The 27,640-nt window shown below is 41.1% G+C and overlaps 1 protein-coding gene across 4 annotated transcripts in view; it reads left to right on the top strand.

The window, feature by feature from the left end:
- tbc1d1 (TBC1 (tre-2/USP6, BUB2, cdc16) domain family, member 1) overlaps positions 1-27,365 on the top strand; it is a 44,729-nt gene extending 17,364 nt beyond the window's left edge. For 2 of the 4 annotated variants that reach the window (XM_069167228.1, XM_069167231.1), the window contains 21 exons: positions 533-1,129; positions 3,078-3,167; positions 3,246-3,350; positions 3,488-3,620; positions 4,206-4,297; positions 5,068-5,184; positions 5,434-5,553; positions 5,884-6,032; positions 6,404-6,661; positions 7,577-7,687; positions 8,056-8,169; positions 8,384-8,517; positions 13,698-13,898; positions 17,094-17,255; positions 18,987-19,145; positions 20,510-20,610; positions 20,758-20,901; positions 22,025-22,184; positions 23,238-23,407; positions 25,524-25,700; positions 25,808-27,365. In XM_069167228.1, the coding sequence (XP_069023329.1) occupies positions 533-1,129; positions 3,078-3,167; positions 3,246-3,350; positions 3,488-3,620; positions 4,206-4,297; positions 5,068-5,184; positions 5,434-5,553; positions 5,884-6,032; positions 6,404-6,661; positions 7,577-7,687; positions 8,056-8,169; positions 8,384-8,517; positions 13,698-13,898; positions 17,094-17,255; positions 18,987-19,145; positions 20,510-20,610; positions 20,758-20,901; positions 22,025-22,184; positions 23,238-23,407; positions 25,524-25,700; positions 25,808-26,035 (3,522 nt within the window). In that variant the 3' untranslated portion in view covers positions 26,036-27,365. The remainder of the gene's footprint in view (positions 1-532; positions 1,130-3,077; positions 3,168-3,245; positions 3,351-3,487; positions 3,621-4,205; positions 4,298-5,067; positions 5,185-5,433; positions 5,554-5,883; positions 6,033-6,403; positions 6,662-7,576; positions 7,688-8,055; positions 8,170-8,383; positions 8,518-13,697; positions 13,899-17,093; positions 17,256-18,986; positions 19,146-20,509; positions 20,611-20,757; positions 20,902-22,024; positions 22,185-23,237; positions 23,408-25,523; positions 25,701-25,807) is intronic. The other 2 variants (XM_069167229.1, XM_069167230.1) reach the window with 2 other exon arrangements.
- Positions 27,366-27,640: the final 275 nt, after the last annotated feature.

Here is a 27,640-nt window from a genome sequence, read left to right as displayed (position 1 = left end):
GTGGACAGCTGGCTACAGGGAAAAAGTCAATTTAACGTAAGGCCAACAAAAATGTGGATCATTAAAAAAAACAACAATGACGTTTAAATACCAATAGCAGTAATCAGAAACGGCTACCAATTCAAGACTGTTCCTCAATATCCATGTGAAGATAATTGTCATGTCTTTTTTGGACACGGTTGTATAAGGTATTTATGTGGAATTTCGGTTCGAAATGTAGAGCTTCAGATGGCAGAAAATAAAAGAGATGCATATCTTAATCCTGTCTATTTTTTACTTTTTCTTTGTTTTTTTTGTTCATGGGAAACCCAGCCTAAAGTCAGTAGTGTATTTTGAGTTGAGCGTTTTCAAAGTTGTTCATTTTTGCTTTTGCCCGGATGGATGTGATCATATTCACATGGACACCAAGTTCAGTTTCCTTCCACAGTCCTCATTTGCACAATTAGTATAACAAGATCTTCCAGCTAAATGACCTGCAATTACAGAATGAGTCATTGCAGTAGTTCTTATCACTTTCTGTTTATCTCTCCAGGTTCCCGAGATCATCAGTACGTTGAGGCAGGCGGGAAAAAGCTCAGCACGCAGCAATGACATCACTACTGTTTCCAACAAGACTTCCACAGTTTCTGGAGGCAGCGAGTCCTCTGAAAAGTGTTTCTCTTCCCTCTCCACGACGACAATCTCCTTGGCACCCATTGCTGCTGTGTCGCCAACAACCTTTGCCAAAAAGTTTGAGGTACTATTTTGCGGCCGTGTGAGTGTCGCTCACAAGAAAGCCCCACCTGCCCTAATCGACGAGTGCATCGAGAAATTTAGCCAGCTGCACGGCTCATGGACAGCTGATAAAAGAGCAAGTGGTGCGGGATTGGTAGGTGGGCTGAGGAGGGCATTAATCTTCCAATCCAATGGAGTGGGAGGCGGTGCTGCGGGTGATGGTGATGCAGGGAGCCCCACCACTGGGAAGCGGCCCGTTCTGTTCAAGCGAGACTCCAGCTTCCCCTCCCTGCACCCCTTGGATGAGAATGGTCTTTCCCCAGAGATTTCTAACAGCAACACTACTGATCCAGTCTCCCACTCTGCTGAGGTCCAGCCCACCAGCCTGCAGGAGAACAGGACCATGCTGTTTACGGTAATTTACATAAGTAAACATACACGCACACACAAAACTGATGGTGTGCCTTCATTACTTGGCTGACGTTCCCGTATATCTATATTAGTTTAGCACTTTAAGCCCCATGCAGATTTCAAAATTATACTTATCGAAAATTGTCATCATGAGACTGGGCAATACATCAGGACGTCACTCGTTAATGTGAGAATAGTTAGAGCGATTCTGATTCATTTATTACACATTAATTTTGGTGTACTTTATACTTTCTGCAATCAGAAACCATATTCTTTATTAAAACAGCATCATTTTCTTTTTGTGATTTTTAATACCTGGAAATGGTAGAGATGATAGTGAATTTAAAACAGTTTTATCCATCTTACCTTCTGTGGTAGTGTGCTTGTGTTGAGCTCAGCCTCTGACTGAACTCAGAACTGAAATGCCTCTCATATGAGAGTTTTACTCTCATACTCCTTTACGTGTTATTTGTCAACTAGATTCATGACATTGGTTAAAAAATGTTTTTATTTAAAATGTTTGTTGAAAAAAAGTCATATATATTATTTCGGACAATGGTTGAATTTTTTTTTTCATCATGTCGCCTCTTAAATTCCGCTCACTTTCTGTCTGAACACAGTAAAACTTAAAGGAAGAATAGAGATATTTTATGTCTCGCTAATTATATCACAGTGAAAACAATTAAATGTTTCTGGCATTTTAAACTGATTCAATGACCACACTATGGTGTCCACTTCCAGTTCAAATCAAGCCCACATCATCTTCCCACAGTTTATTGGTTTATGCCTGTTTTAGCATAAAAAGCTTTTGCTCAACATTTTACACAAATGCACCAAAATTCCTTTAATCCACAACAAAATCATAAAGTGCAGCCTTTAGCAGTCACTTTAACTTCTCAGTGCAAGTTCCTGCTGCTCACGCCCAATGGTTTTCTCAGATGTCTTTGTTGAGAATAAAAAGGACATTTATAGTGCAGTAAAGTACATTTTTGGACTCCCTAATAAGAGCTCCTCATACACAGTTACTTATGAAGGACAAAGAAAGAAACAGAAAAACAGACAAAAATATAATCATGACTCGGCAAGAACAAATGCTGACTGCAGCTCAAAATGAGCCCAGTCACACTCCCCTGATTGACCTTTACTTGACCTCTGATCTCTTGCCAACAGGAATTTTCCTGTTTGTACTCCAGGCAGGAAATGGTCATGATTGATACAGGAACCAGCAGGGCTTGTTGCCGTCCCCATCAGCAGATTACAGACGTATTATTGACACTGATGATATGTCCTGCTGCTGCCGGAGTGACCTCATCCTGGTGACATCATCACCTCTCTTTTTTAATTCGGTTTTGAAGACCGATGAAATGCCTCTTTGTTTCTAGTTGTATGATTTAACAGAGATGAGATTGTTCACTTATTACAAATCACAGAGTCCCTTCCTTTGGTTTGGGACTGACAGTGACTCACGTCCTAATGATGGTGTGAATGGGGATATCCCCTGAAGTGGAACTGTACTATAATTAATTGGTCCCTTTTGAGAAGAGAAGAAATGAAACTGCCTCATCTGACAGATTCGGGAAAAAAAACCTGAATTGAGAACAGAGATTATTTTTAGGCTTCCCTTTGTGTCATGTAATCACTAGTCAAGCCTTGTATTTGCAGTTCACCCAAGAATAAAATCAGTGATACAGTTTATCCTGCCGGAAAACATATCTATGTACAAGCCACATTGGACCACAACCTATTATGACTAGTTTGGTCGGAGTGATTCATAATTAAAGTCACAGCCACACCACAACCCCCCCCCCCCCCCCCCTCCCCACACACACACACACACACGCATGCAGAAGCACACACTTCATAGTAGGAAGCTTGTGAACACACACGCAACACACATATGCTCTTCTACATACAATTTAACTGTATTTTCTGTGTTTTTCTTTGTGTTGTAGGTGGGCAGGTCTCAGATCTTCTTGATTAGTCCAGACACTAAAAAAGTTGCCATAGAGAAGAGTTTCAGAGAAATCTCCTTCTGTTCACAGGTATGATGAACTTCAATTCAAAACGATATGTGAAAGTTTGTGTGTGATTTTTAAAACTGACAGTTCATGTCTTTACAGGGTATTCGTCACGTGGATCACTTTGGGTTCATCTGCAGGGAGACGGTGGAAGGGGGAAACTGCCACTTTGTGTGCTACGTCTTCCAGTGTACTGATGAATCACTGGTGAGAGGGTGTTGTAGTGGAATTTTGCCTAACACGGCAGTTTATTTACTAATTTCTATATAGTTCATACCAAACGTCTTAGTCAGTGAAGGATGGCCTGCAGGAAGAAAAATGAGCATGTTATTTTGCTGCTATAGGTGGATGAGATCATGCTGACTCTGAAGCAGGCGTTCTCTGTGGCAGCCCTGCAGCAGAACGCAAAGACCCAGAGCCAGCAGTGTGACAGCTGCCCCATGCAGCACCTCCACAGACTGTGTGAGAGGATTGAAGGTAGGAAACTGTTCTTAAACTCTTCTTTACAAATTCAAAGACTTTTTTTTTTTAACTATAAATAGTTTCACATTCGTGCTGCACTGTTGGGTGTAGAAATAGTGTCGATAGGTCGAGTTTATACAGCTGTCTACAGCTGTATACTCCTAAGGAAGTTTTTGTTGTTTTAGGTTAGCCCGTGTACACCGATCACTTTGAATCCAGCAAAGAAGTGAAATATTTTTATAAAGTGTTTGTTAATACCTAATGCTTGTATCAGATGTGTTCCTCGCATGATATCTTAAGTTTTGAAAGATGAGTAATGGCTTGGCAAAGACTTCTGCAAAAAGCATAACTGGACAAACCTTTTAGTAACTAAGGCTCAAATTGAGGCAGGGTGGAAGATTTTTTTTAAAATATTTTCACAACCAAGATGCCTTCAATTCTTTCTTAGTTCACTCGTAACAAATAAATTATACTTTATATATGTTTGATGACCAAGAAACTCAGCCCTAGGAGCCTATAAACATGTACTGTATGTAAAACAAGTCTGAAGTCACAGCCTGTCTGCGCTGTGATTTTATTCAGTATTTGCATCATTTTCAGGTCTACACCCATCAAAAACCAAACTGGAGCTTCAAAGACACTTGGCCACTTTGGACAACCTGGAGCAAGCGTCAGTCTTTGAAAACACTATGGTAATGTGTGTGTTCTGTCATGTGGACCTGAGGGGAAAGGTGTGAACTCCCAGTAAGGTGACTGCAACTAGAAAACATCCAGTCAGTCAGCAATTTCATCTGAGTTCATCATAACGGAATCACTGTGGAATCACATGTTTTTCATGTGAGATTTAGTGACGCACTTATGCTTCTTTACACAAGACATACATATTTCTGCCTCCTTATTTCTTTGTGTTGTCAGCAGGTCTTCAGCTCGATCTCTGTCTCTTTTCACAGTTGAATTGTTTGATGAAGTATTTCTGTTTATTCATTTTCTTTAAATGATCATTTTAGTACTGAGGTGTACTCATGTCATTTGTTATACAGATGAGCAGAGATGTTGCAACAGTTAACAGAACAGGAGGCCAATACGGTTTGATTTTTCACAATGACTCAGCTGCCATCTGCTGGTGATGTAGCTGAACTGCAGCACAGCAATAATACTGGATGTGTCCCTGATAGCCCACCGTAGGCATCTATGAACCACATAACTGCCTTTTGATCATTATTGGGGGCGTGGGGGGGGCTGGTGCAAAAAGTATTAAAAAAAACATTTCTCAGCTCAGTAGTCTGCACACAACAGCTCAATAAATCCAACACAGTCTCGTTATGTTTAGATTAAAAAGCGTTCAATTTAAAAGCTATTTTCAATAACATTCACAATATTTTCTGCACCTAACAGATATTTGCTAGAGTTGATCAAATATGAATCTTTTTTTTTAACCTATTTTTTGTGTTTGTGTGTCCAGAGGGCTCGTCCCAAGAGTGATCAGGAAGAGAATGAGTTGGTGATGGCCTCTTTGAGGAATATGTATGAAGAGAGACAGAAGAGCCATCAGCACACACTGCCTGGAGACAGCAAACCGGTACCTTTTGCAAACCATTTATGCACACATATACACAACTGTACCAGTGCTCTCCTGTTATTACCCTCTGCTATCAACTCCGACATTTGTGCCATAACGTCAGCAGTGCTATGACAAATTAGTTAACCAAGGAAAGAAAATTCACTCACTTACACAGAAATATCTGTCACACTATATCCAAGAGGACCTCCCTCCTTCTCAGTGTTGCTCTGTGTCTGTGTCTCTTGTTCTTCCTCCATGTTTATATAGGTATGTGAGGATGCAGCTCCTGCGGAGGTACAGCAGCAGAGCAGTAGTCGGCAGCGACTTGAGCAGTTCAAGAGCCGAGCCAAACGTTCTCTCACCGAGTCCCTGGAGGGCATCTGGAAGGTAACAATACTCTTTCCGTTTTGGTTTGTATGCAATTGTGCACACTTATGTACTTGTATATGGTTGTATGCAAAAGTTTACCCCTGGACATATTGCATACCTGATTTTTTGATGGAAAAGTCAATTCAACCCCTGCATCAAACAGACATTAAAAATGAGCCTTTACTCAAATTATAATGCACAGTGGCTGTTTATTTTAAGAGCTTAATATTATTGTTATTGCCTATTATTACTACTACTACTATCATTATTATTACCTGCCTTCCACAGTAAACGCCTCGCTAATTTACAGGAGCTGTGCTAACACTGTGCATGCTATGTTCTTGGCAGGGAAGCAGCAAATCCAGAGCTCAGAGGGACAACAGTGTGGGAAGTGAAAGTGGCTCCTCCATTTGTACCGTCAACAGCAGCCTGGACCAGCCCTGTCTAGATGACCCGTTGCCTGCCTCTTCTCCTCTACGACCCACCAGCCCACTCAGGTAAACACACACGGTCTCATATCTCAGCTCAGAGCAGGCACTGTATTAACGATCAGAGCAGCTACACTTGTTTTACTTGGACTTTATGATTTCTTCTAGTCGTAGGACAGGTCGGGCTCTGCCCGATAAATCAACTAGGTTTAGTTAGGTGTAAGTGTTGGGGGAAGTGCAGACTGTCTGGCAGGTAAATATTGGGCATTCAGGATTCTAATACTGCTCACTATCTAGTGTTCTGTTTACAATTATGTGATGCTTTCTTCAACTTTTTCTTATTTAAAACATCTAACTCATGCATATCATGAACTTGGGCTTGTATATACAATATTGTGCCATGTATCTCTCCTCACTCTCTTTCCTTGTCATATCTTCAGGAGCCACAACTCCACAGGAGACCTGAAGCGCCTCGACAACTCTCTTCCTCTGTCACCCTCCTCGTCCTCATTACCTGCTGAGGCACAGCCGCAGGGCTTCCGCCGACGGGCCAGCACCTTCAGTCATCCCCCCACCCCCTCCTCGGGACTCGAGTGCTCCCCGGTGCACATTAACACACCCAAAGAACCCTCGGCAGCGACCAAGCCCAAGCTCGTACGACACTACTCCGTCAGCACAGACACGCCACTCCACAGCAAGTGAGGAGAGTGTGTGTGCGTGTGTGTTTCAGTTCGTGTGTTCATGTTTGACTTTGTATTTGTACAGATAGAGAAATATATGTTTACGTTATTGTGTGTTTTGGTACCAACACAAACCAGCGCAAGCAACATAAGTTTTAAATATTGATTAATTTTATACAATATAGACTGCGACAATAAGGCCACTATGGAAGAAATGCGTGTCATGTGTAAAGGAACCACTCATCTCACTGCTATGAGGCATCGGAGAGAACTGTTTGCAGTTTTTATTTAACCATCAGAGCCTTTATCCTCTCAGTGATCTACAACTGGAGTTTTATACCCCTTTTAGACAGTTGAAATAGTACCCATTGATCTATTCAATCTTGATGAGCCTGTGACAGCAGCCTCCTGGTTTGTTAGTCATGTTTAGTAGAGTGTGCCGTGTGTGAGTTTCCTGTATCACAGGTGAATCATTGTCAAAAGGGGAAACAGGAAAATATGGATGTTCTCCATCGGAATACACAACCAGCATAATGCATGAAGTGGTTGTCAGAAAAGGGATGTTTCAACCCCCCCCCTCGGCATCAGCTTTAGCACCTCTCCTCCTGAACCTGCTGCCAACTCTTTCCTTCTTTTTCTTTTTCTTGCCATAAAGTAGAGTGTGGTCATACTGACAAACAGAGAAATAAATAAATAGAAACAAAATAATACTGTAATTGCATACATGCCTAATATCGTGTTTGAGATAAGGTACAGTCGGTTACCAACAAGGTTATGATGAGCATCTTAAACTCCATGTGATACCTGATCACCTACACTGTTTTTTACCGGCTCTATTCTTGCTGTTTCTCTTCAGATGTTTCTCTGTTTTCATACACTGCTCAGTGTCTGTGATTTTCTTTGCCTTCTCTCTTTATTTGCAATGATTCTCAGAAATGTCCTCACCGACTCGACCCTTCCTCCTATTCCTTCCTGCCTTTCATCCCACTCTCCTCTCCATCATCCTTCCTCACCTTCCTCTGGAGCCCGGCTCAATAAAAGAGGGTGAGAGTGAGGCTTTCAGTTCAACTCATGTACATCATCTCTTTTCTATGTGTTCTTATATTACTTTTTCACACTGCCTTGTGATTTGTTTTCCATATTATTATGCAAGTGCCCATTCAGGTAGAGAAACGCTGAACATGTGACTCATTAGTTGACAGTTTAAAAGGTGATTCAGTTGAACTGTTTTCAGCTTTTTACACCTAATTACTCTTCAACAAAAATAACCCTGTCAGCCAAGAGTCTCATCCTTCTGCTGATGTGAATGACGTTTAAAAACGTTTCCTCAATGCACCACATCTCTGTGTGAATAGACCCATGTTTCTTTTTTCATCTGTTTCCTTCCTCCTTTTTTATCACCTACGTCTCAGTCCTCTCGGTGGTCTGCGTGCTCGTCTTCGCTCCTCCTCCTCTGTCCCTAATTTTCTGAAATTTCCATTTCTGGCTCCTGTCCACGAGAATGATTGTCCCGAAGTAAAGAACAGGTACACACACATTCACCAAGAAAATCATGTCTGTGTTAGTGTGCCCAGCATAGAAGTAATCTGCACCTTGTTTCTTTGATTCCTTTATCTAATATTTGATGTATAGATGTGTATATAGGTATGCGTAAACAGTACACTCATTACCTAACCATTTGAATGTTTATCAGGATACGTGTCACACGCCACCTGCGTATGTGTGTGTTTGTGCTCTCAGTGATGTAGCGGCTCTCTCTTCACCAAGTGCAGCATATGGGGTCGGTGAAAGCCCTCTGCGCAGCCACCGCCACTCATGGAGGCAGCAGATCTTCCTCCGGGTCGCTACACCTCAGAAAGCCACAGACAGCAACGGTAAGAACTCTGCTGTGCTTCTTGTTGATGTACATCGTTTTTTATAACTTTGGCTTTATGTTTGAGGTCGTCGTCATTCTTCAGAATGAATTCGGGGCCGATGAGTTCTTTTGTTCAGATCATGCATATCAGGGGTTTATAGTACATTTGCAAATTTGATCCTTTTTATCCTGAACACCATTTTAGTAGTATTTGCTTTGAAGTTGGATATTGTGAAGTTGACATTTTGCCGCAGTTTTCAGACTGAAGTAACAGCTCAAAATATGGAATTTCTGTATTGTTATTAACTTTACGGAATATGGAGAAAAAAGTGGGGGACTTCACAGCCATTGAAACATTATTCAAAATAATTAGGAACAACCAGGTTGAGATCTGCCTGCAAAGCTGAAAAATAAACACACTGTATAAAAGTTGTTTTAAATAAAATAATTGTGCTCTAATTAAAAATTGCATACTGGTCTCACTCATGTAGTAGACTGCGGTGCAGTGACAAAGTTTTTCCACTCTGTGTCACCCTTTTATTTAATATGATAGGGAACACTGTTTAGAAAGATGAAGTGAGTAAGAACAGATCACTTGACAATAGCGCCTTCTCCTTCCAGTAATAACTGCAATATATTATTATCATGTCCCTCTTGGTGTTTTTTCTTTCTCCACAATGATTCAGTTGGTCCTTTACACAATGATAATCATGTTCACTCTTGAATTTTTGGTTTAAAATGCTTTGAGTGCTGTGGCAATAGATAAACGGAAACATTCTGTACTGGTTGTTCTGGGGACCAGTGCGGTGTCGCTTTGTAAATCTCGTTACTTTTTGAGATGTCCGTCTAGAAATTATCCATAAGGTACATTTTTACATTATAAAGTAGAACCAGGTTTACATTTTTTTGTTCTATTCTAAAGCATCTTTTGAAACAAGGATTTGGCTATTTGATTTTCATTACTTTGGAAAAATTAATCAGAATGTTTATATAGGTTGATAAGCTAGTGCAGCTCCCACAGTGCATAAACTTAAGATCAAACCAGAAGCCCCTACTGTATTTTTTTCTGTACCTTATGAGCAGGATGCTCACATAAGTTTTGTGTTATTGAATGATTTTGAATTGAATGAAATCAATAAGGCAATCAAATACTTAATTTATCGCTCATGGGGTAATTCATGACGAGCAAGGACAAAAACAGCACTCAATGCAACACTCAATACACAGTAGAATACAATGTCATCAGCTAATTTCTTTCTTTTGGGCTCATGATTGACAGTAAAACTTGTGCAAATAAAAAACTCAAATGTGTGAATGTCAGCATATGCAGAATCATGCTTGTGCTGTCATGTCTTCAGATCCTGTATTTTGATAATTATATGTACTGTGTGCATATGGCAAAGGAAGTGTTGACAGCCAAGACAGTTGGGTTGGTCCCACTGTAACACCTACAAGTTCCCTGGAGGAAAGGAGTGATCCACAATGATGACATAAAAACATGTTCACACCGTGTCTTTAAGCTGTAAAAACAAAGTGAGACTATTTTTGTATCAGACTTTATTATGCTAGGTTTTATATTTTGTGTTGTGGATGTGTTTTGGAGTACTTCATTCAACTAGGGGATAATATTTTATTATCAGATAATGAATGGCGCAGGTCTGCAATAACTATAACATTTATGACGCCTATAATGTCTATACCGTGTTATTGAGGTCTGTCTCAGAGGGGTTGACTCCTTGCCATTGTAGAAATATCCCAGTAAATGTCTTTCTGGGGTCAGTTACTTTTTTGTATGCCCTCTGTTGTAATGATTTCAGAGATGTTTGACTTAGTGCCACACTAAACAATTTTTGCAATCTTTACCACTGATGCAGCACTTTGTTTTGCTGTAAATTGCTTGAAGTCCAAAAACAATCACATTATATGAGGCACGACATGAAATTTGCCACAATGTGGATGATCAACCGGAGTGCAAAGCAAATTAGATATAATACTTATTGAGCACAGTGTTTTATTTCTGGTACTGTCACCTGAGTAGAGGAGTGAAGGTAGTTTTGGGGACAGATTGAAAAGTCTTTAAAAAAAAAAAAAAAAAAGAAGGAAATCTGACTTCCTGAGGTGTAAACTGGCATCGATAGTGACACGTAAACAATGGAGCATTTTTGTGGTGGATCCACCTGTTGTCACACAACACGCCAAAAATAGAGGATGAGTGTTATGATACACTGAAGGAAGTAACGGCATAAGAAAAAAAAAAAACGTACAACTTCGGCCAGCCACAAGTCCCTCCAAACTCAGGGAGAGACATAATAACAAGACATTTGTCAAATGAGCTGCTATTGTATGTGTAGAAAGCCAAGCAATATTGTTTTACACCGTGTCTTTTTGTGATCTTAACACTGGGGGATGCCAAAGTTTATGATTTCACAATCATTACACACAGTGACTTTAACAGCACGTTTCATCTACAAAGATTTGCATACAAGTAAAGAAACACCTCCCTAATAGAGCGTCAACAACATCTTAACAATCACAAAGGTGGTATTCTTTACTGGAGCAATGTCACATTACATCACAAAATGTTCTCATTATTTTGTTAACTCCTGTACACACCCTGTGAATTCTTCTGAGCGGTGGATATTGTATTTCATAAATACACTGTGGATTGTGGGACTAATGTGACCCTTTTATCAACTTTCCCACTAATTTGTGCTGTTCATGAGGGATTAATGAGGTTTAGGCCTGTCTTTGTGCTTTAAGTTTCCCTTTTTAAATAAATCAGGTAAACAGCAGGTAGAAAACCTGTTCCCAGCATTGATGAAATGTTAAAGAAGAACCGTGATGGGCTCGGTGCTGGCAGAATGCTGCACTGTGTTGGGTTAAGTTGGGTGTGTACTAATGTGTGAGCTTACACGCATGAAGTCATGGGTGTGTCTGGTGTTGTGTGTGTGTGTGTGTGTGTGTGTGTGTGTGTGTGTGTGTGTGTGTGCGTGCGCGCGCGCCAGGGGGCGGCGATGGTCTCTCAGGGTCATGTTGACTGTCCACACACAGACAGCGCCAGAGGAAAGCGCCAGCCTTGTTGACCCACTTTGCTTGTTGTGAGTGTGTGTTTGTAACACGACCTGGTTCTGGCCACGTCGTTTGCTCAGGGAGTAGATCATGCCACTTTGTGCTGAAGTGCGTGTGCGTAGGTGCGTGTGAGAGATGTTTTTTGCGTTACGATATGTGCAGCATTGTACCTGTAGAGGTTAAGGTAGGGTAAGGGGCTTGGGAAAGAATATCTGTCAATGGAGAGTCCCCTCAAGGACTATAGGATATTGGTGTGTGGTTGTGTGCTCTGAATATGTGTGTTTGCAATTTTCACACCTAAAAGCTCAGTCCCTGCCAGTGTTCTGTTGTAACAGTGTAGTAACTGTTTGCCTAACAAATACATGACTCTCTTCAGAGAGTTCAATGTCTTTGTGTGTGCGTGTTGTTTTTGCGTCACTCATGAGTCTGGTTCACTTCTCCTTAAGTGCCATAAAGTTAATATAGTGACTCGGCTGGTTTTAGCTTCTCTTGGAAACTCTCGGACAGACACAAAGGCTCAGATAACATCATTGTCATTATGTGTTTGTGTGCGTGTGTGTGTGCGTGTGTGTGTGTGTGCGTGCGTGCAATGTTTAGGGAACAGAAAGTCGCAGGGAGACAAATTGTGTGAGTTGAGGTACTGGAGAGTGACGATTGTGTTGTCGCTGACGTGGAACTTGTACATTTTTTACCACGCTTTGTGCAGGCGTGTTGTTGTGTTGGAGAACCCAAGTGCCATTGAGCCACAGTTCAGGCTGCCGGCACCGAATGTTTTCCCTCAGACGTGTCAGAACATCACAGTGGAACTCGGTCTTGATGGTGTGATTGTAGGGAAGAATTCAATGCTGCGAGTGACAAAGAAAACCCACCTGGCTTCTAACCTGACGAGGCTTTCTAAGTTTTGGACAGTGACATTCTTCCCCTCTTTAAACACAAATATCTCTCAGAAACACCTCGCCCAGCTAATTGCTTCGTTACTGTAGATTCTCTGAATCATTGTAAAGGTCTCCGTTGCCGATTTACAGAGTTTGACACAAAATGTGATGTGCGCTCTGCTCAAGTCTATGGGGGAAATCGCAGATGCGCAGGATTAGTGGTCACAAAACCAAGTGTAACTCAGGTGTTAATGTTGATCAAGCAACAAATGTTGGAATATTTACTCACAAAGGTTAGAGCTTCTCTCTGCTCGTTGCACCTCACCAGCATAACAGAAGTGTCTTAACTTTTGGATTGCCGCTTATATCAGGAGTGTGTGTGTTTGTGTGCAGGTGATCAAACTAAATCAATCATTTTCCTACGAACTGAAAGAGAAGCGAGTGCTATCTGGATAGTTGGTATGTCCCTCCTCGAAACAACACCGGGTATTTTGAGGTTTGGGATCCACCCTGTACTTTGGGGTGGAGTCACACAAACACTTTTTTTTACTCTCTGTGTGTGTGTGTGTGTGTGTGTGTGTGTGTGTGTGTTGCACCCAACTGTGTCAAATATATCTGTATTCAGCACTCACTTTATATTTTACACGAGTGTCTGTGACTTTAACTGAGAGATGAAGGAGGTCAGGTAGCCTCTTTTCAGTTTGAAACCACTCTTTTTTTTCCGTCCGTACCAATGATCACAAGTAAAGTGTTAATCAAATGCAAATGAAATGGCGTCACACTTGATTAATCAGAGTTCCTTACATCCCCGTAACCCTCAGTCTTTCCTTTTTTACAGTTGAAATGGAAAAATAATCAGGATTCATGCCATGTAAAAATAAAACTGAGGGTTTCAATCTAGCGGAAACATACTGATACATCAATGAATCTGTTAATTAATATAAAAAAAATGTTTAGCTAATTGACAAACCATTTTAAAACATACTTAGTCAAGTGGATATACACATATATGGTGGTTACAGATTTATAAATGTGAGAATTAAAATTGTGTTTCATTGTAAATTGAACTAACCTGTTTATTTTTTACTTTTTGGCAAACAAAAGGAGTTTTAAAGATATATGATTATTGCCCTGAATTATATTAAAAATATAAAATAATTTTGTGTATAATTGTTTTGTTTTTTTTTACTGCAAAGAACACCTGATGTAGCATAATCTGATCTAACTTAATGTAATATTCTGATATGTCTTTCAGAGCGGGGGGATCCTTGTCTAGAGGGGGTTTGTATGTGCGTGGGCCAGGTGATGGGTGGAGGAAATGGGGACTCATCAATGAAAGTCATGGCTGAGGAGAGGACAAAGAGGAGCAAAGAGGAGCTGAGGGAGCTCTGGAGGAAGGCCATACTGCAGCAGATCCTGCTGCAGAGGATGGAGATGGAAAACCAGAAACTGCAAGGTGTGCTGCATGAATTAAGGGATCAAAACACGCGTACACACCAGGAGCTGGCTCAGATTTTTTTTCGTGATTTAATCGTGTGTTCACAAACAAAAGCTGTTTTCATGTTTGTTCGCACATCTGCAAAAAACACTAAAACGGGACGTGAAAATAAGCTTCATGACAACGAGCAATATAGTATAAATTACATTCAGCATTAACATGAATATTGCAGGGTTGTGTTGTGCTGACTATGTCATAACAACCTGCAACAGCCAATGTGTTCTATCAAAGTGAAGTAAAAGCTTTAATGTGTGCCTTGTGTCTGAACACAATGATAGCTAAATACATAAAATTGAAATGCAAACAATAGTACTTCAGTTATTCATATAGTTAAAATGATAAATGTTTATGGAAAAGTACTGCATTGGCCACTATTACTGATATTAATTATATTCAATTTATTTACATAGCACAAAATGATAACAGTTTATTTCAAGGGACATAATAAAGTCCTCAACTATAATATTAGTGAACTATGATATATTGCCAGGACTTTCTTAAGTTGGATTGATTTTGTTTTCAGTCTACGTAATGTCAAGCAGGTGGCATCGTTTCAGTCTGAAGTGTTATCAATCATTTATTAATGCCGTTGAGTTACATGATGAGTTGGTTTCTCTTGGAGCGCAGCAGCAAGACAAACAAGTCTTTCACCAAGACATCTCTGGCAACTTCCCTTCCCACAGTGCACATCTGCTTTTCTTTCTATAAAGATTTGGGGCAACACAAATTAACAGGTTATATGATGTGTGGGTGGGTGGGGGGTGTGTGTGTGTGTGTGTGTGTGCGCGCGTGTGCGCTGGCACTCGTACCTGAGGGCGTGCCAAGTGCAACACCTCTTTCCTGACCCATTTGGCTTGTACCTGCATACGCCTAGCAATGCAACATATCCTTAACTACCTGGATTATATACAAACCATTAGTTCACTCCCAACACTTCATCCATCACACAGACAGAGATAATTGCCCCCACAGCGGTGTGTGGATGGAGAGAATGTGGGTCAATATTAATGTTAGAAAATCAAGTCGGGTCAGCCACTTCTGTCTCGTTCACATGCACTCGCTTCGGTCGTATGAAACACGCGCACACACCAATATAAGAATCTCCAGTAAGAGGCGGGTTTCTTAGGCGTCTTGGGTTAATTGTGTTTTATTCCCCCCACAGGGTGTGCTCCACCTTTCTGTCCGTTATTTCTCTGGGTGGAGTTCATCTCCCTGTCTTCCATTCGATCTGTTTATCTCTCAAACTGCTGCCCGGCGTGTGTGTGTGTGTGGGTGGGTGGGGGTGTGTGTGTGTGTGTGTGTGCGTGCATGTGTCTTTATCTTTGTAAGCTTCAAGGTGGGGTATCCTATCCTGTAGTGTGTTATCACGGGCGGAGTCTTCTGGCAGCAGAGAGAAAAACAGAGTGGAGGACAGATCTGAGAGTGGAGAAACTAGCTGTGCTGCTGCCATTAAACGAGTCTTGATAGACTAGACTCTGCTTGCTCCTGACAGATGATAAGACAGACAGCGCAGCCACAGCCTCACCGACAACATCTATTCTTACTCTGGGTGTGTCAGCCATCTGCTCCGTCCAAGTTTTTTTCCTTTATTATTCAGACTACGCCTTCCAGGTCACTCCCGCTACTTTTCTGTTTTCTGTTGCTGAGGCCATAATACGCAGCATTTCACAAACAGTATTTCCACCTCTGAAGATGCTCTCAGTTTATCTCGTGTTGTTTTGAGATGTGTTTGTTCTGTGAGTTCTATGCAACGCACCACTGTATTAACATATTTTCTTATTAAAGCCGTGGTGTTATTGTAATTACTCCAGCTTACTCTTTGCTAAATATAACTAATGCATAAACATGAATTCTCCTTAATTCCCCCCTTTTGGCCGTACACCTACTTTCCCTTGTTTCCTGGAAGTTATCAGTGCTGGTTAGAACGGGAAGTGGCCTGCTGTCTTTGTCCTGCCTTGTAGTGATGATATCACTCTCCTGTTCACAGCCAAGTCGCAGCTGGTCACTGGGTGGACACCACACACGAGAGGAAAAGGGTGGAGGCGTCCACAAGGGGAGGGAAGGAGAGGGGAGAGTGTTAGCAGAAGAGAGAAAGAGAAAAAGAAGAGATGGGTTGTGGGTTAAGAGATTAGGGCAGGGAGAGAGGAAGGGTGTTGTCAAAACGAGAGAGGAACAGATGAAGGGGGCTGGGTGTGCTCTCACCTTCTTTGATCACTGGTGTCAACATGTTGCAACGGAATTCACAGTTTTTGTGTTTCTGTTTGGTTTGTAAACTGCATTAATCTGAAATTACAGGGCAAGGGATCCCTCATGCATCTGATTATATATGTATATAAAAAAAAACATATTAGGGGGTGTTATAATTATAGAAAGTCCCCAAATATAGATAATTGGAGACTTAGTGTACGTAATTATCAATAGAACGCAGACATCCAAAAGCAATTATCTGCTTGTTAGACATAAACAAACTTCCATGTTACAGTATTATTGGATCTACTAAAAACTGGTGTTTTACATTGCACACTTTATTATACTGTGGATGGTCACACAATGGTGCATTGGGTAACATTTTCACTCTGGAGCAAGAAAGTTCTGGGTTCAAACCTCAGCTGTGTGGTGTTTGCACACTCTCCCTGTGCAAGCATGTGATCCAGTTTCCTCCCACAGTCATCCAAGATAATTGGTGATTGGTGATAATTTGGCTGTTGTCAGTCACCAGTCCCGGTCAAGTCCAAGCACACCATGGGTTTGATCTGTCCAGGGTGTAGCCCGCCTTCAGCATAAAGCGGGTATAGATAATGGATGGATTTCTTAGTAACGTCACTGTTTTGCTTTTCTTTAACCAGTCTCAGACTGTATGAACCTCTTGCTGCAATTGCTGCTGCATTTTCTGCTCTCTACTGTTTTATTGTTTAGACCACTAGGTTGCCACAACAAAGAGTGCGTGGAAGTCAGTATAAGTAATGTCTGAAAATGCATGAGTCCAATGTGAGCTTAATGTTGTCAGTGCAATACAAAACCAAAAGGTAAAATGTACATGGCTTGCTGCTTTGTGAAGAGAACAGCTCGCTGCCATCTGGACAGGTGATCTTAAATGACGCTGGAGGTGTTACTTTGTTGTAATATATATATTCTATGTATTTATATTTATAGCTTCGGAGAGCGATCTGCAGAACAAGCGTCTGAAGTTGGACTACGAGGAAATCACTCCGTGTCTGAAGGACGTGACTCTGGTTTGGGAGAAAATGCTGGGAACCCCTGGGAGAGCAAAAGTCAAATTTGACACTGAGACCATACATGCTGCAGTTGCACAAGGTACATATTTGGCTCCACAAATACATATATCAGTATTTATTCTTTTAAAAATCAGCAGGTATTTGTAAATATTGGCCAAAGCTTAATGCATAAAGCTCCATTGTAACTTTTCTTCTTATCTTCAGCCTCAGCCTGGGCTCTTTTTCAAAATATACCAAAAGGAAAGAGCATAAATTCCATCAAGTGTTTTTTTTTTCTCCAGTGTTTGTGGTCACAGTGAAATTGGCGTGTATTTCCCTTGAGCATTTTTAACCTCAGTGTCTGTCTCTCATCGTCAGGGCTTTCTGTTGTGTCCATTTTCTAGTATCAGCATGTTCTACACAGAGGACACAGAGGTTATCTGCTTTGCGTTTGGCCTTGAACAAAACGGATCTAAAGTCCAAAACACACAGTTACACACAGTAAGGTCACTATATCACAAAAAGTAGTGTTAGTGAAGTAGATTTATGAGCTAGATTATCCAGCTGATAGGAAGTTAGAAGTAAATTTGACATTTTCCCTCTTTCATTGCAACGACTGATGCATCCTTGAGCAAGACCCTTTAAGGACAAGTTTTAGATTTTGGTAAACGTGTGTTTGTTTTCTGATGGAGAGCTAGAAGAGAGTATCTCAAATTCTGTCATGTCTGTCTGTTTAATACAAGGCACCAAACTGCAGTCATCCAGCAGCTGATTAGCTTAGCGTAGGACAAAGACTTAAAACGGGGGCTAAACAACCTGGCTCGACCACTAATGGTAATGATATCAACCTACCTAACCTAAAGTAACTACCTAACCTACTAGCCTCTCTAATGTTCAGTCATTAACACGTTGTATCCCTTTGGTTTAAAACATAAAGGACCAAAGCCTAAAAACAACAATTTGCATATTTACTCGGTTACAGCGGTTGCTAGGCAACCAGTGAAAACTCCAGGAAGTTGCTGCTCATAGCCAAGATTCAACTAGTTGAACAATTCGTAGTTTTTTTGTTTTTTTTATAGAGCTTTGTATTTGTTGCACAGGCTGAAACTGGTATTGAATGTCTCATGAATCAGTACCAGAGAGTGAAAAGACATATTTTCCCCGGAAGTCAAAAGGCTCCTCGGGGGCCAACAGATCAAACCGTGGTTGTACCGGGCAGCTTCAGATGAGAATGCCACCATGCCAGGACAAATAAAGCTTAGAAACTCTTGTTCAGTTTATTGGTAAAAGTTGCATCTAGTTTGATCTCATAAAAAAATGATCCCTGCTCATGCACAAGGTCAGTAATTGTGTGATGCACAAGTCATCAGTCAGAGGGAGTAAAATTATGAACAGTTCAAAATACAGACTCCTTCAAGTACAGAAACATATTTGTGGTTAATATCCAAAGTACAAAATCCACTTACTTCGCTATTGCATTTAGAATATTTACCAAGGCGTCCCCAAGGTTGAGAAACAATCTCAGAATTTTGAAATTTTGTCTTCAGGCAAAAACATCACTCCTTATCTGGCACTCGGTAGACTTAATTTATGGGGCTTGTGTGAGGTATTTTTACAGACATACGTAGATTTACCACATTTTAAAGTCCTGATGTCAGATCCTCTCCTGAATTTGCATTTTACATTCTTCCAAAATAGTCAGGAACTCAGTTTGGACCTGGTCTGCACCGCTCGTTTGGCACGGTAACATGTCGTACCACCTTTTCATGACCCCACCCTCCTCCTCCTCCTCCTCCTCCTCCTCATCCTTCATCTCTGTCACCTCCGGCAGGTGTTCCGAGGCAGCATCGAGGTGAGATCTGGAAGTTTCTCTCTGAACAGTACCTGCTCAGGCAGACCGTCCCCTCCAGACCCCCTTCCAATCACACGCCATACAAAGAGCTGCTGAAACAACTCACCTCGCAGCAACACGCCATCCTCATCGACCTGGGTAACCCTCACACACACACACACAGATATGACAACATGTTAGATTCTACACACACGGTATCTGCAGGTCTAGAGACATCTTGAATGTAGCAAGCATAGTCACTCCTGCTAGTTAAGGGAGACGGGGAGCTCATTGTCTCATATTGGACAACTTCCGTAGTTATCCATCCATCCATTTGGGTCCACATCACATAATGTTTTTTACTATATACAACTGTGAGGTACTGACTAAAATTGATATAAATGTCAATAAATATGTGTACTTAATGAATATTTCTAGACCTTATTGTCCCCGCTGAGTCTCTGTCATTCTTTGACAAGTGAAATGTGAGTGAATCAAACTGCCTTCTATGTGATATTCAAAAGTAGAAACCATGTGTATTATATTTCTCTGACCTTTTAACACTTTCACCCTTAAATGTTCCCAACACTTATCGCCCAAACCCCCCCCCCCCCACACACAAACACACACACACACACACACACACTCACTACCTACACCCCACCCATATAACACCCACATAGACACATCCACCCACACTGCCATCCCTGTAGCACTCGCTGTCTTTCATCTGCCTACCATGTTATTCACTCCACATGAAATAGGGCAGGGACGGCGCTAACAGCAAACACAGCGACAGTTTGCTGGCATGCCCTGATATAAAGGTGTTACCTACAGCATGATACATACACACTATATTTACGGTATGGAAGCCGCAGAGAGCTACGCTGCTAGAGTATACAAAAGTTTGTTTAAAGTTTAGAATTGACTTTACTTAACGTCGCGCTCTCCCAGGAGAACACAAAGACACACACACACACACACACACACACACACACACACACACACACACACACACACACACACACACACACACGCACACCTACCAATTACCAGTCTGTCAGTGTTAAGAATGTTGTTCTACAAATCCCAGTCCTTATTATCTTGTCATTTTTTGAGAAGTGCATGTCCAGCCCACCGCTACATGTTAAAGCTTCTGGAGCAAGATATGCGGTCTTTGCATAAAGCCGCATTCATGTGTGTGTGTTTGTAAGCAGGTGGGCCTGGAATGAGTTGGCACATGCTGGTGCACCGAGCTCCTTTTTAACATCAGCAGCAAAATGTGAAATCTTGCATCCTAAGGTGAAGTTCAGCAGCGAATATGCTTCATTCAAACACTTTTACAAACCCGGGGGCTCCGGTCTCTTGTGGGTCTTCAAGAGGGTATCAGACAAAATTGACTAAATCACATCCAGAAACGTTTTGTTTTTGTTTTCCAGATATCAGTTTGATCTCAAACGATGTAAACAGTGCTGATAGTTTGCAGCAGATGGACAATTTGTTGCTCTTTTCTTCTGTTCCAGGTCGCACTTTTCCCACCCATCCATATTTCCATGCCCAGCTGGGGGCAGGACAGCTGTCTCTGTATAATATACTGAAAGCCTACTCACTGCTTGACCCTGAGGTATCATTAAAATCTATATTGCTTTATTTCAGTCCTTCTCCCCATCACTCAATAGAATAAACTGTCTTTTAGGCTGAAGAATTCTCCCCTCCCCCACACCCCCCTTCCTGGCGTTGTAGACATCAAGTTTGTTGTTTCTTATTGTAGGTGGGTTACTGCCAGGGCCTGTCCTTCATTGCTGGAGTGCTGCTTTTACACATGGAGGAAGAAGACGCCTTCTACATGCTCAAATTTCTAATGTACGATTTGGGGCTCCGCAAGCAGTACAGGCCTGACATGATCATCCTGCAGGTAAAATACACACACACACACACACACACACACACACACAGTATCTCTTAAATAACATTCATCTAGATTATTTATCTTTTTCTCATATTTGTCATTCTTAAATCACATCGAACCAATTTATTCTTCTCACGCAATGACATCCGATGCATCCCATCCTCTTTTTTGTTTTCAGAATGGCAATTACAGTGATCAACTTTCATTTTCATGTTTCAACAAACAGTAAATTAAACAGAGCTGCACCATCGGTGAGGTTGAGATGCGATTACTGATGCTTGGTTTGCATCGGAATTTAGTTAAATTAATACTTGACTCAAAAGGTCAATAATACTCCTGCCACAAACACCTACAGCATAGGTTTTAACTTCTAATTTAGCGTTTCACCTTTTGGTAGAACTACAGCAACACAAGTTGTATCCTGCTTGAATACTAAAACCCCTCGGGTATTGTTTGTGTTTACATTTTGTTTTGCTTTGTGATCAAGTGGCAATGATAGGAAGTTTCTTAACTGAAAAGGAGACTGCTGCAGCCACAGTGTTCACACCGTTGAGCTTTTATTCATTTTGTGTGATCTTGTCTTCACTCTTAACCTTCACCAGCATCAGAAACTTTCCAAACTCTGACCGCAGTTTTAGCCTTCTCCATGTAGCAGGTGTAGCTCTAACATGTTACGTTGTAGATAAAGGTTCGGCATGTATGATTTAGATGGCGCTATTGACAGACGTAGAATATAATAATCATAAAAATGTTTTTATTAGTGTATAATCACCCAAATCTGCCTGTACTATCTACTCCATGGACTGCGCCATGTTGAACCAGCATGCTTCTACAGTGGCCCAGAAAGGACAAACCAAACACTGGCTCTGAAGATGGCCTTTGATGTTTTTCTTGCTTGTTTTGAAGGGGCTGGTCAGTGGTACTAAGTTGATTGTCATCTGCAACCTCACCATTAGAGGCCACTAAATCCCACATACATCTCCTTTACATTTTTAGGAGGAGCACATTATGCCACAATACTGTTACAATGCCACAACACTTTAATGTACAACATATTCAGGTTCACAGCACAACATATAGCGTCATATCACACCAGTTAAAAAGATCTGTGGTGCGTTGTTTATGTCAGATTCAGATGTACCAGTTGTCGCGGCTGCTCCATGACTACCACAGGGATCTGTACATCCACCTAGAGCAGCAGGAGATTGGGCCCAGCTTATACGCCACGCCCTGGTTCCTCACCATCTTCGCCTCGCACTTCCCGCTTGGCTTTGTGGCCAGAGTCTTCGGTAAGCTGACCTCTATATTTCTGCACTCACAGAACACGGTTACTTTACTTGGCCAACAATGTTTCCTCTTCCCAAGAGAAGCCCAACAGTTTTAAAGCAGGATAGAAACAGCATGATGGGGTGTTCACAGAAATGTTTAGTTTATCTCCACTTCCCAGTTGACTTTTCTTATTAGATCTTGAAACCAGAGTGATGGAAGGGGGCGAGAGAAGTGGTGGAGCAAAATGAAATTTAGGAATGTATGACTGAAGGTAATCTAATTTTAAGGAATCTACGAAGTTTGGCATTTGGGTGAAGAAAATGGGATTGGCACTTTACGTTGAATGAACTACAGCAGATTTATTATAATAATCAAAACCTTAATTCAAACTTAAACCCAAGTTTCTTTGGGATAAAGTCCCCAAATGGTGAATCATGTACATGCAAACATATTTGAGATCATCTTTGTTAGTCAGTTACAGGCTGTTCTTTTCCACTACTGTGACCTTTTATGATTCATATCAAGAACATCACACCCACATTTGATGTTTTTCTTCAGGTCGTTGCTTTTCTCACCCTCATTCTTTTATTACCGTTGTTTTCATAGCTCATTTCTTACATGGTGCTCAGTCACTGAACCAGACTCACTGGCTCCTAGTGGTCATCTGAGCGTAACACTTTACGTGTCCTTGAGTTGCACTTACAGGGCATCATGTTTGCACTGTCAAGTCCCATTCCTTAATCTTGTGTATGACCTCATGCCATCCTGCCAAACCCTCACCACACCCTGATGTATTCAAAGCACACACCCAAATACACACACCTACTCCAACTTTCCAGATTCCCCCTTGACCTATATTTGTGTTTGTATAATGGTTTGAATTGACGTCAGGTCATTCTTCCTGTAAAATAGCCTGGCATTCACCTGTGATTACATTAAGCCTTGCGTGTCATTATCATTGCACACTTTTAAAAAGCTGTTACATCAAAGCCTTTTCTAACCTCTATCCCTTTATTATATACACCTTTATTTATCTTTCTTCTTCAGTAACCTGTTACACTGTACTCTGTCAGATATGTTGTTCCTTCAGGGATCAGAGGTCATCTTCAAGGTGGCCATGAGCCTGCTGGGGAGCCACAAGCCTCTGATCCTGCAGCATGACAGCCTGGAGTCCATAGTGGACTTCATCAAGACCACGCTGCCCAACCTGGGCCTGGTGCAGATGGAGAAAACCATCAACCAGGTTAGAAAAACAGATGGTGGTTAGTAATGTGAGACTACCTCTTTTATTGCCTGATGGGAATACAATAAAAAATGACTCATCTATCTGTGATTATATTTATACACATGATGTCATTTACTGTAATATTATCATTAAGTTTTAAATTACATTTCAGCATATTAATTCGATTCTTATGGGAAATTTTTTTGATAATCTATTGATTATAAAAGGATAGTTCTATTTTTTTCATTTTGTCAACAAATCCCATGAAAAGATCAAAACGAATGAGTTAATCTGTCCTCCAACCTTTCTGTGGTACACAGACCCATCTATTTATACTGAAAACATAAATCCTTCAAAAAGGTTGACTTTCATTTTTGGCCACATCATTTCCTCAAACAGCTGCATACTGCAGTAGTAGACAAACATTACTCAGAACAGCAGTAAAGGTAGATTTAAGGAATACAGATAGTATTGAAGCAACAGGTATCAGATCAGTGGCCATATAACCACTTGTAGGTTGATCTGTGTTGTATCTCATTGTAAATACTTGAGGTGTTGTGGTTATTTGTACTCAAGAGTATATTAAGACTATTAAACGTCCTTCGGTTCACTAAACAGATATTTCTACATCAGATCTGATTATGCAACATGTGGCAGTTAAAAAGAGACAATATAATTACTTTGAATAATGACAAAACAGGAAAATAAAAATTGCCATGTCGCTTGAGTGACAGAGGCTATCATTGTGAGACACACCCTATCCTTAACAACTGTGATGAAAGCAGCTCGTGGGTGTGAGGGAAGTCATTTAACCTTTATTTTATGAGTCAGGGTTTGGAAAACTACTGCATGTCAACAACAGCAGGCTTACAGAATGAACGACTCTAATAACTCAGAACCGCAGTTATGATCAGGCGTCCTTGTGTAAAATACTCTGCAAGAGTCTTTCTCATTTATACGGAAGTCCAGACAGATGTCACTCAGGGTGTACAGTAATGAAGGTTGTCGGTTGTCCTGAGATGTGAACTTTGAGATGAATCAGATATATGAAGAGATATCTTATCAAGGCACGCCATACTTTTAAAGGTATGGTTCATCTGGTCTGCTTGTTCTTTCCCTCCTGTTCCATTTTTCCACATCAGGTTGTTTACATGTTAGCTGTGCTGTGACTCACAGTTTCACCACAAAAAAAGCAGTGAGTGTACCTTTAGATCTGTGGAGCCTGGAGTGCAACAAAGGTCTCCACTGTTTCCTGAAATTTTTAGTTAACAGGTCAACAGCAATCTACTCAACCTGCGTCATTTGTGACAAGAAGTGGAGACATTTTATGGGAAATTCCAGTTTCATGCTTAATTCCTACCAGTCATAAGGGAATGTTGTTGCAGGTTCACAACAAAATGACATCATCAATAATGTTGATGTAAAGTTCCTAAAAACAGACAGAACTGCCCTTACTAAACCAAATTAAATAGTTTTTTTGAACAAAATGTAAAGTGTTTTTTTGAATGTGCCACTTTAAATACGAACAAAAAAAAACCTGAGTGTCATAATACAAAACAGCTTTTTATTGTCATTTTTAGTGTAGCCGTTTTTTAAAGATATCAGCGTGGTTTGGCTGATCACTGCCTCCCTGCCAACGGCTCAGAAACCTGTTGGTTTTTGAATGTGGCTGAACTGTTGGCTTGTTTACAGCCTGTCTCATTGTCTGACCATGTGTTTGCTGCCTCAGTAATTTCTCTGGTGAGAACAATTTGATCAAAACCGACAGGAATGGTTGCCAAACTACAGTACTGCTACTTAAGTGTTACACACAAGCAGAAAGGTCTAACATTTTTATTTTGTGTATATATGTATAGAAAACAATAATTCTGTTATTAACCAAAAAAATGTATACAAGCGTCAGTCTAATCATCTAATCAGCCAGTCAAAAACTTAGGAATAGCAACTTAGTAACCACTTAAAGCTACAAATATCCCAACCTGTCAATTTAACCCATCCACATTCATTTTATATCTTCCACACATTCACATACTTTTACATTAGTACGGCACTATGAAACATCCCAAAGGTGTTTCCACCAAATGTTGTTTAAAGCATATCAGATCTCCTTTTAAACGCAGTGTGTGCTCACTAGGTTTGTGAGATGGATGTATCCAAGCAGCTGCAGGCCTACGAGGTTGAGTACCACGTGTTGCAGGATGAGATGCTGGATACGCCCCCAACCCTCAACCAGCACCAGCGAGCAGCACAGCTAGAGAGGACCAATCAGAGCCTGCGACAGCAGAACCTCGACCTGCTTGAGGAGCTGCAGGTACACACACACATACACACACACACACACACACACACACACGAATAAAGAGAATTGACCTTTTCTTGTACTTTGCTTATTTAAACCATCTCACCGCTCCCTCCCAGGTGTCCCACGCTTGTGTCCACAGCCTGGAGAGTCGGGTGGAGGCTTTGGTTCAGTCGGAGGGTCGGCTGAAGGAGCAGGTTTCTGCACTGGAGGAGGAGAAGCAGCAGCTGGGGAGCACTGTCACACACCTCCAGGACCTCCTCACCAGCCTTGGCATACACCTCGATGGACACACACTCCTCCCACCCACTGAAAGAAACACAGTCACATCAGTGTCAGAGCTGTAGGGCAGAGAGGGGCTGGATAACAGGACTGTGGACTCTCCGCCCCACCTGCTGGTTCCTCCAAAGGGTTCGTAACAGCATCATATAATTTCCCAAATGGTAATGTTGTCCGAAAGGCCGAAGGACGAGAGGTTCTTTAAGATGACTCCCTAACTCGGCCACTCAACATCCGGAATGTTTTAATAAAGGGGAAAGGCAGAGGGAGTTGTACAGAGGGACCAGTGGAAGTAAAGAAAAAATGGGGTTGAGGTTACAAGAGAGAAGAATAAAATCAAGCACCCTCTTCCTTCACTCTAACAAATATAAATAAACATGTGATTTGACTAACACTCCCTAAAGATAGCACTGTCCCACTGGGCCTCGATTGTAAAACCAAAACAGTTACGTTTGCACCTGTCCTCAAGTGTTTGCATCTCAGAAAGTGCTCGTGTGTTTTTCCAGGGGGTTTGTGTCGGAGGCAACAAGCCAAAGAAAGTACTTATTAATATACAACAAGCTCGAAGAACAAAGACTTCACTATACAGTATTCTGAAACATGTTATTGATCACTGTTACACAAATCAATTAAAAAATACAAAGTTGTTCCCAAAGAAAAAATAAAGAGAAGTGTAAGAAGAAAGTGAGACGAGGGGACGAGTGAAGAAATAAACTTCATGACAAATTGTTTTTTTTTTGTTTGTCTGTTATAAAGGTTGATTATGACATAAACTAAATGATGTTAGCTCGTCGACAGCGGTGCTCATATTCAGAGGTCAGAGGTGAACTATTTTTGATTCTTCCTTCGTGTTTCTAGTCTTCCACGGTTTTGTTTTGCTGACCCTGTGCATTGTAAAAGCTCATTTAACTAGAGTAGCTTGCAGGAAGAGTAACACAATAAATCCAGTCCATTTCACATCCTGTTTTTTTCACCTCTGAATGCACGTCGATTCATCCGTGTACACGGGAAAATTTGAAACAGCAGCTGTCCCTTTCTGGTGAGGGGAAGTACAGACTTTTCACAATCAGCTACTTTAAATCGCAACAGAAACTCAAAATGAGACTCCTCTGCTGTTGAGACAATCTGTCATTTATAAATCATTTACTGTATTCAACACACTGAATTCCTTCAACCCGAGCTGCAGATTGGTGTGTTTGTATGTGAATGTTTAAATGTTACTGTGTGTCTGTGATCTTGTGCACGTCACTGATTGATTGCTACAAACCTGTTGGTTTACACTGTAAAGATATTTTGCTTTTACCCCCGACTCTCTTTGCACATGTTTTTCTGTTTTATTGATCATTACATATTCATGTTTTTTCTGTGCTTTAAAATACATTTCATATTCTTTCAGCACATCTGCAGCCAGTTTTCTTTGTGTGTGTGTGTGTGTGTGTGTGTGTGTGTGTCTGTCTGTCTGTCTGCCTGTCTGCCTGTCTGTCTGTCTGTGTCTGTCTGCATTCGGTTTGAACCTACACGTGTCAAGTGGTGTCAGACTTGTTAGATCGTAACATGAAAATTGTAGCACCTCCTGTCTAAACATGTCAGTCACTTTGAAGGCTATGGACTTGATATAAGGTTTCAAGCATATGGAAATACAGTGCACACAGTATTTAACAGACAGACATATT

The sequence above is a fragment of the Embiotoca jacksoni genome, unplaced genomic scaffold (assembly GCF_022577435.1).
Source record: "Embiotoca jacksoni isolate LCO1_2020_lvr unplaced genomic scaffold, fEmbJac1.0.p SCAF_4, whole genome shotgun sequence".
NCBI lineage: Eukaryota > Metazoa > Chordata > Actinopteri > Embiotocidae > Embiotoca > Embiotoca jacksoni.
Note: the sequence above shows the minus strand (reverse complement) of the source record. Positions and strands in the feature narration are given on the sequence as shown.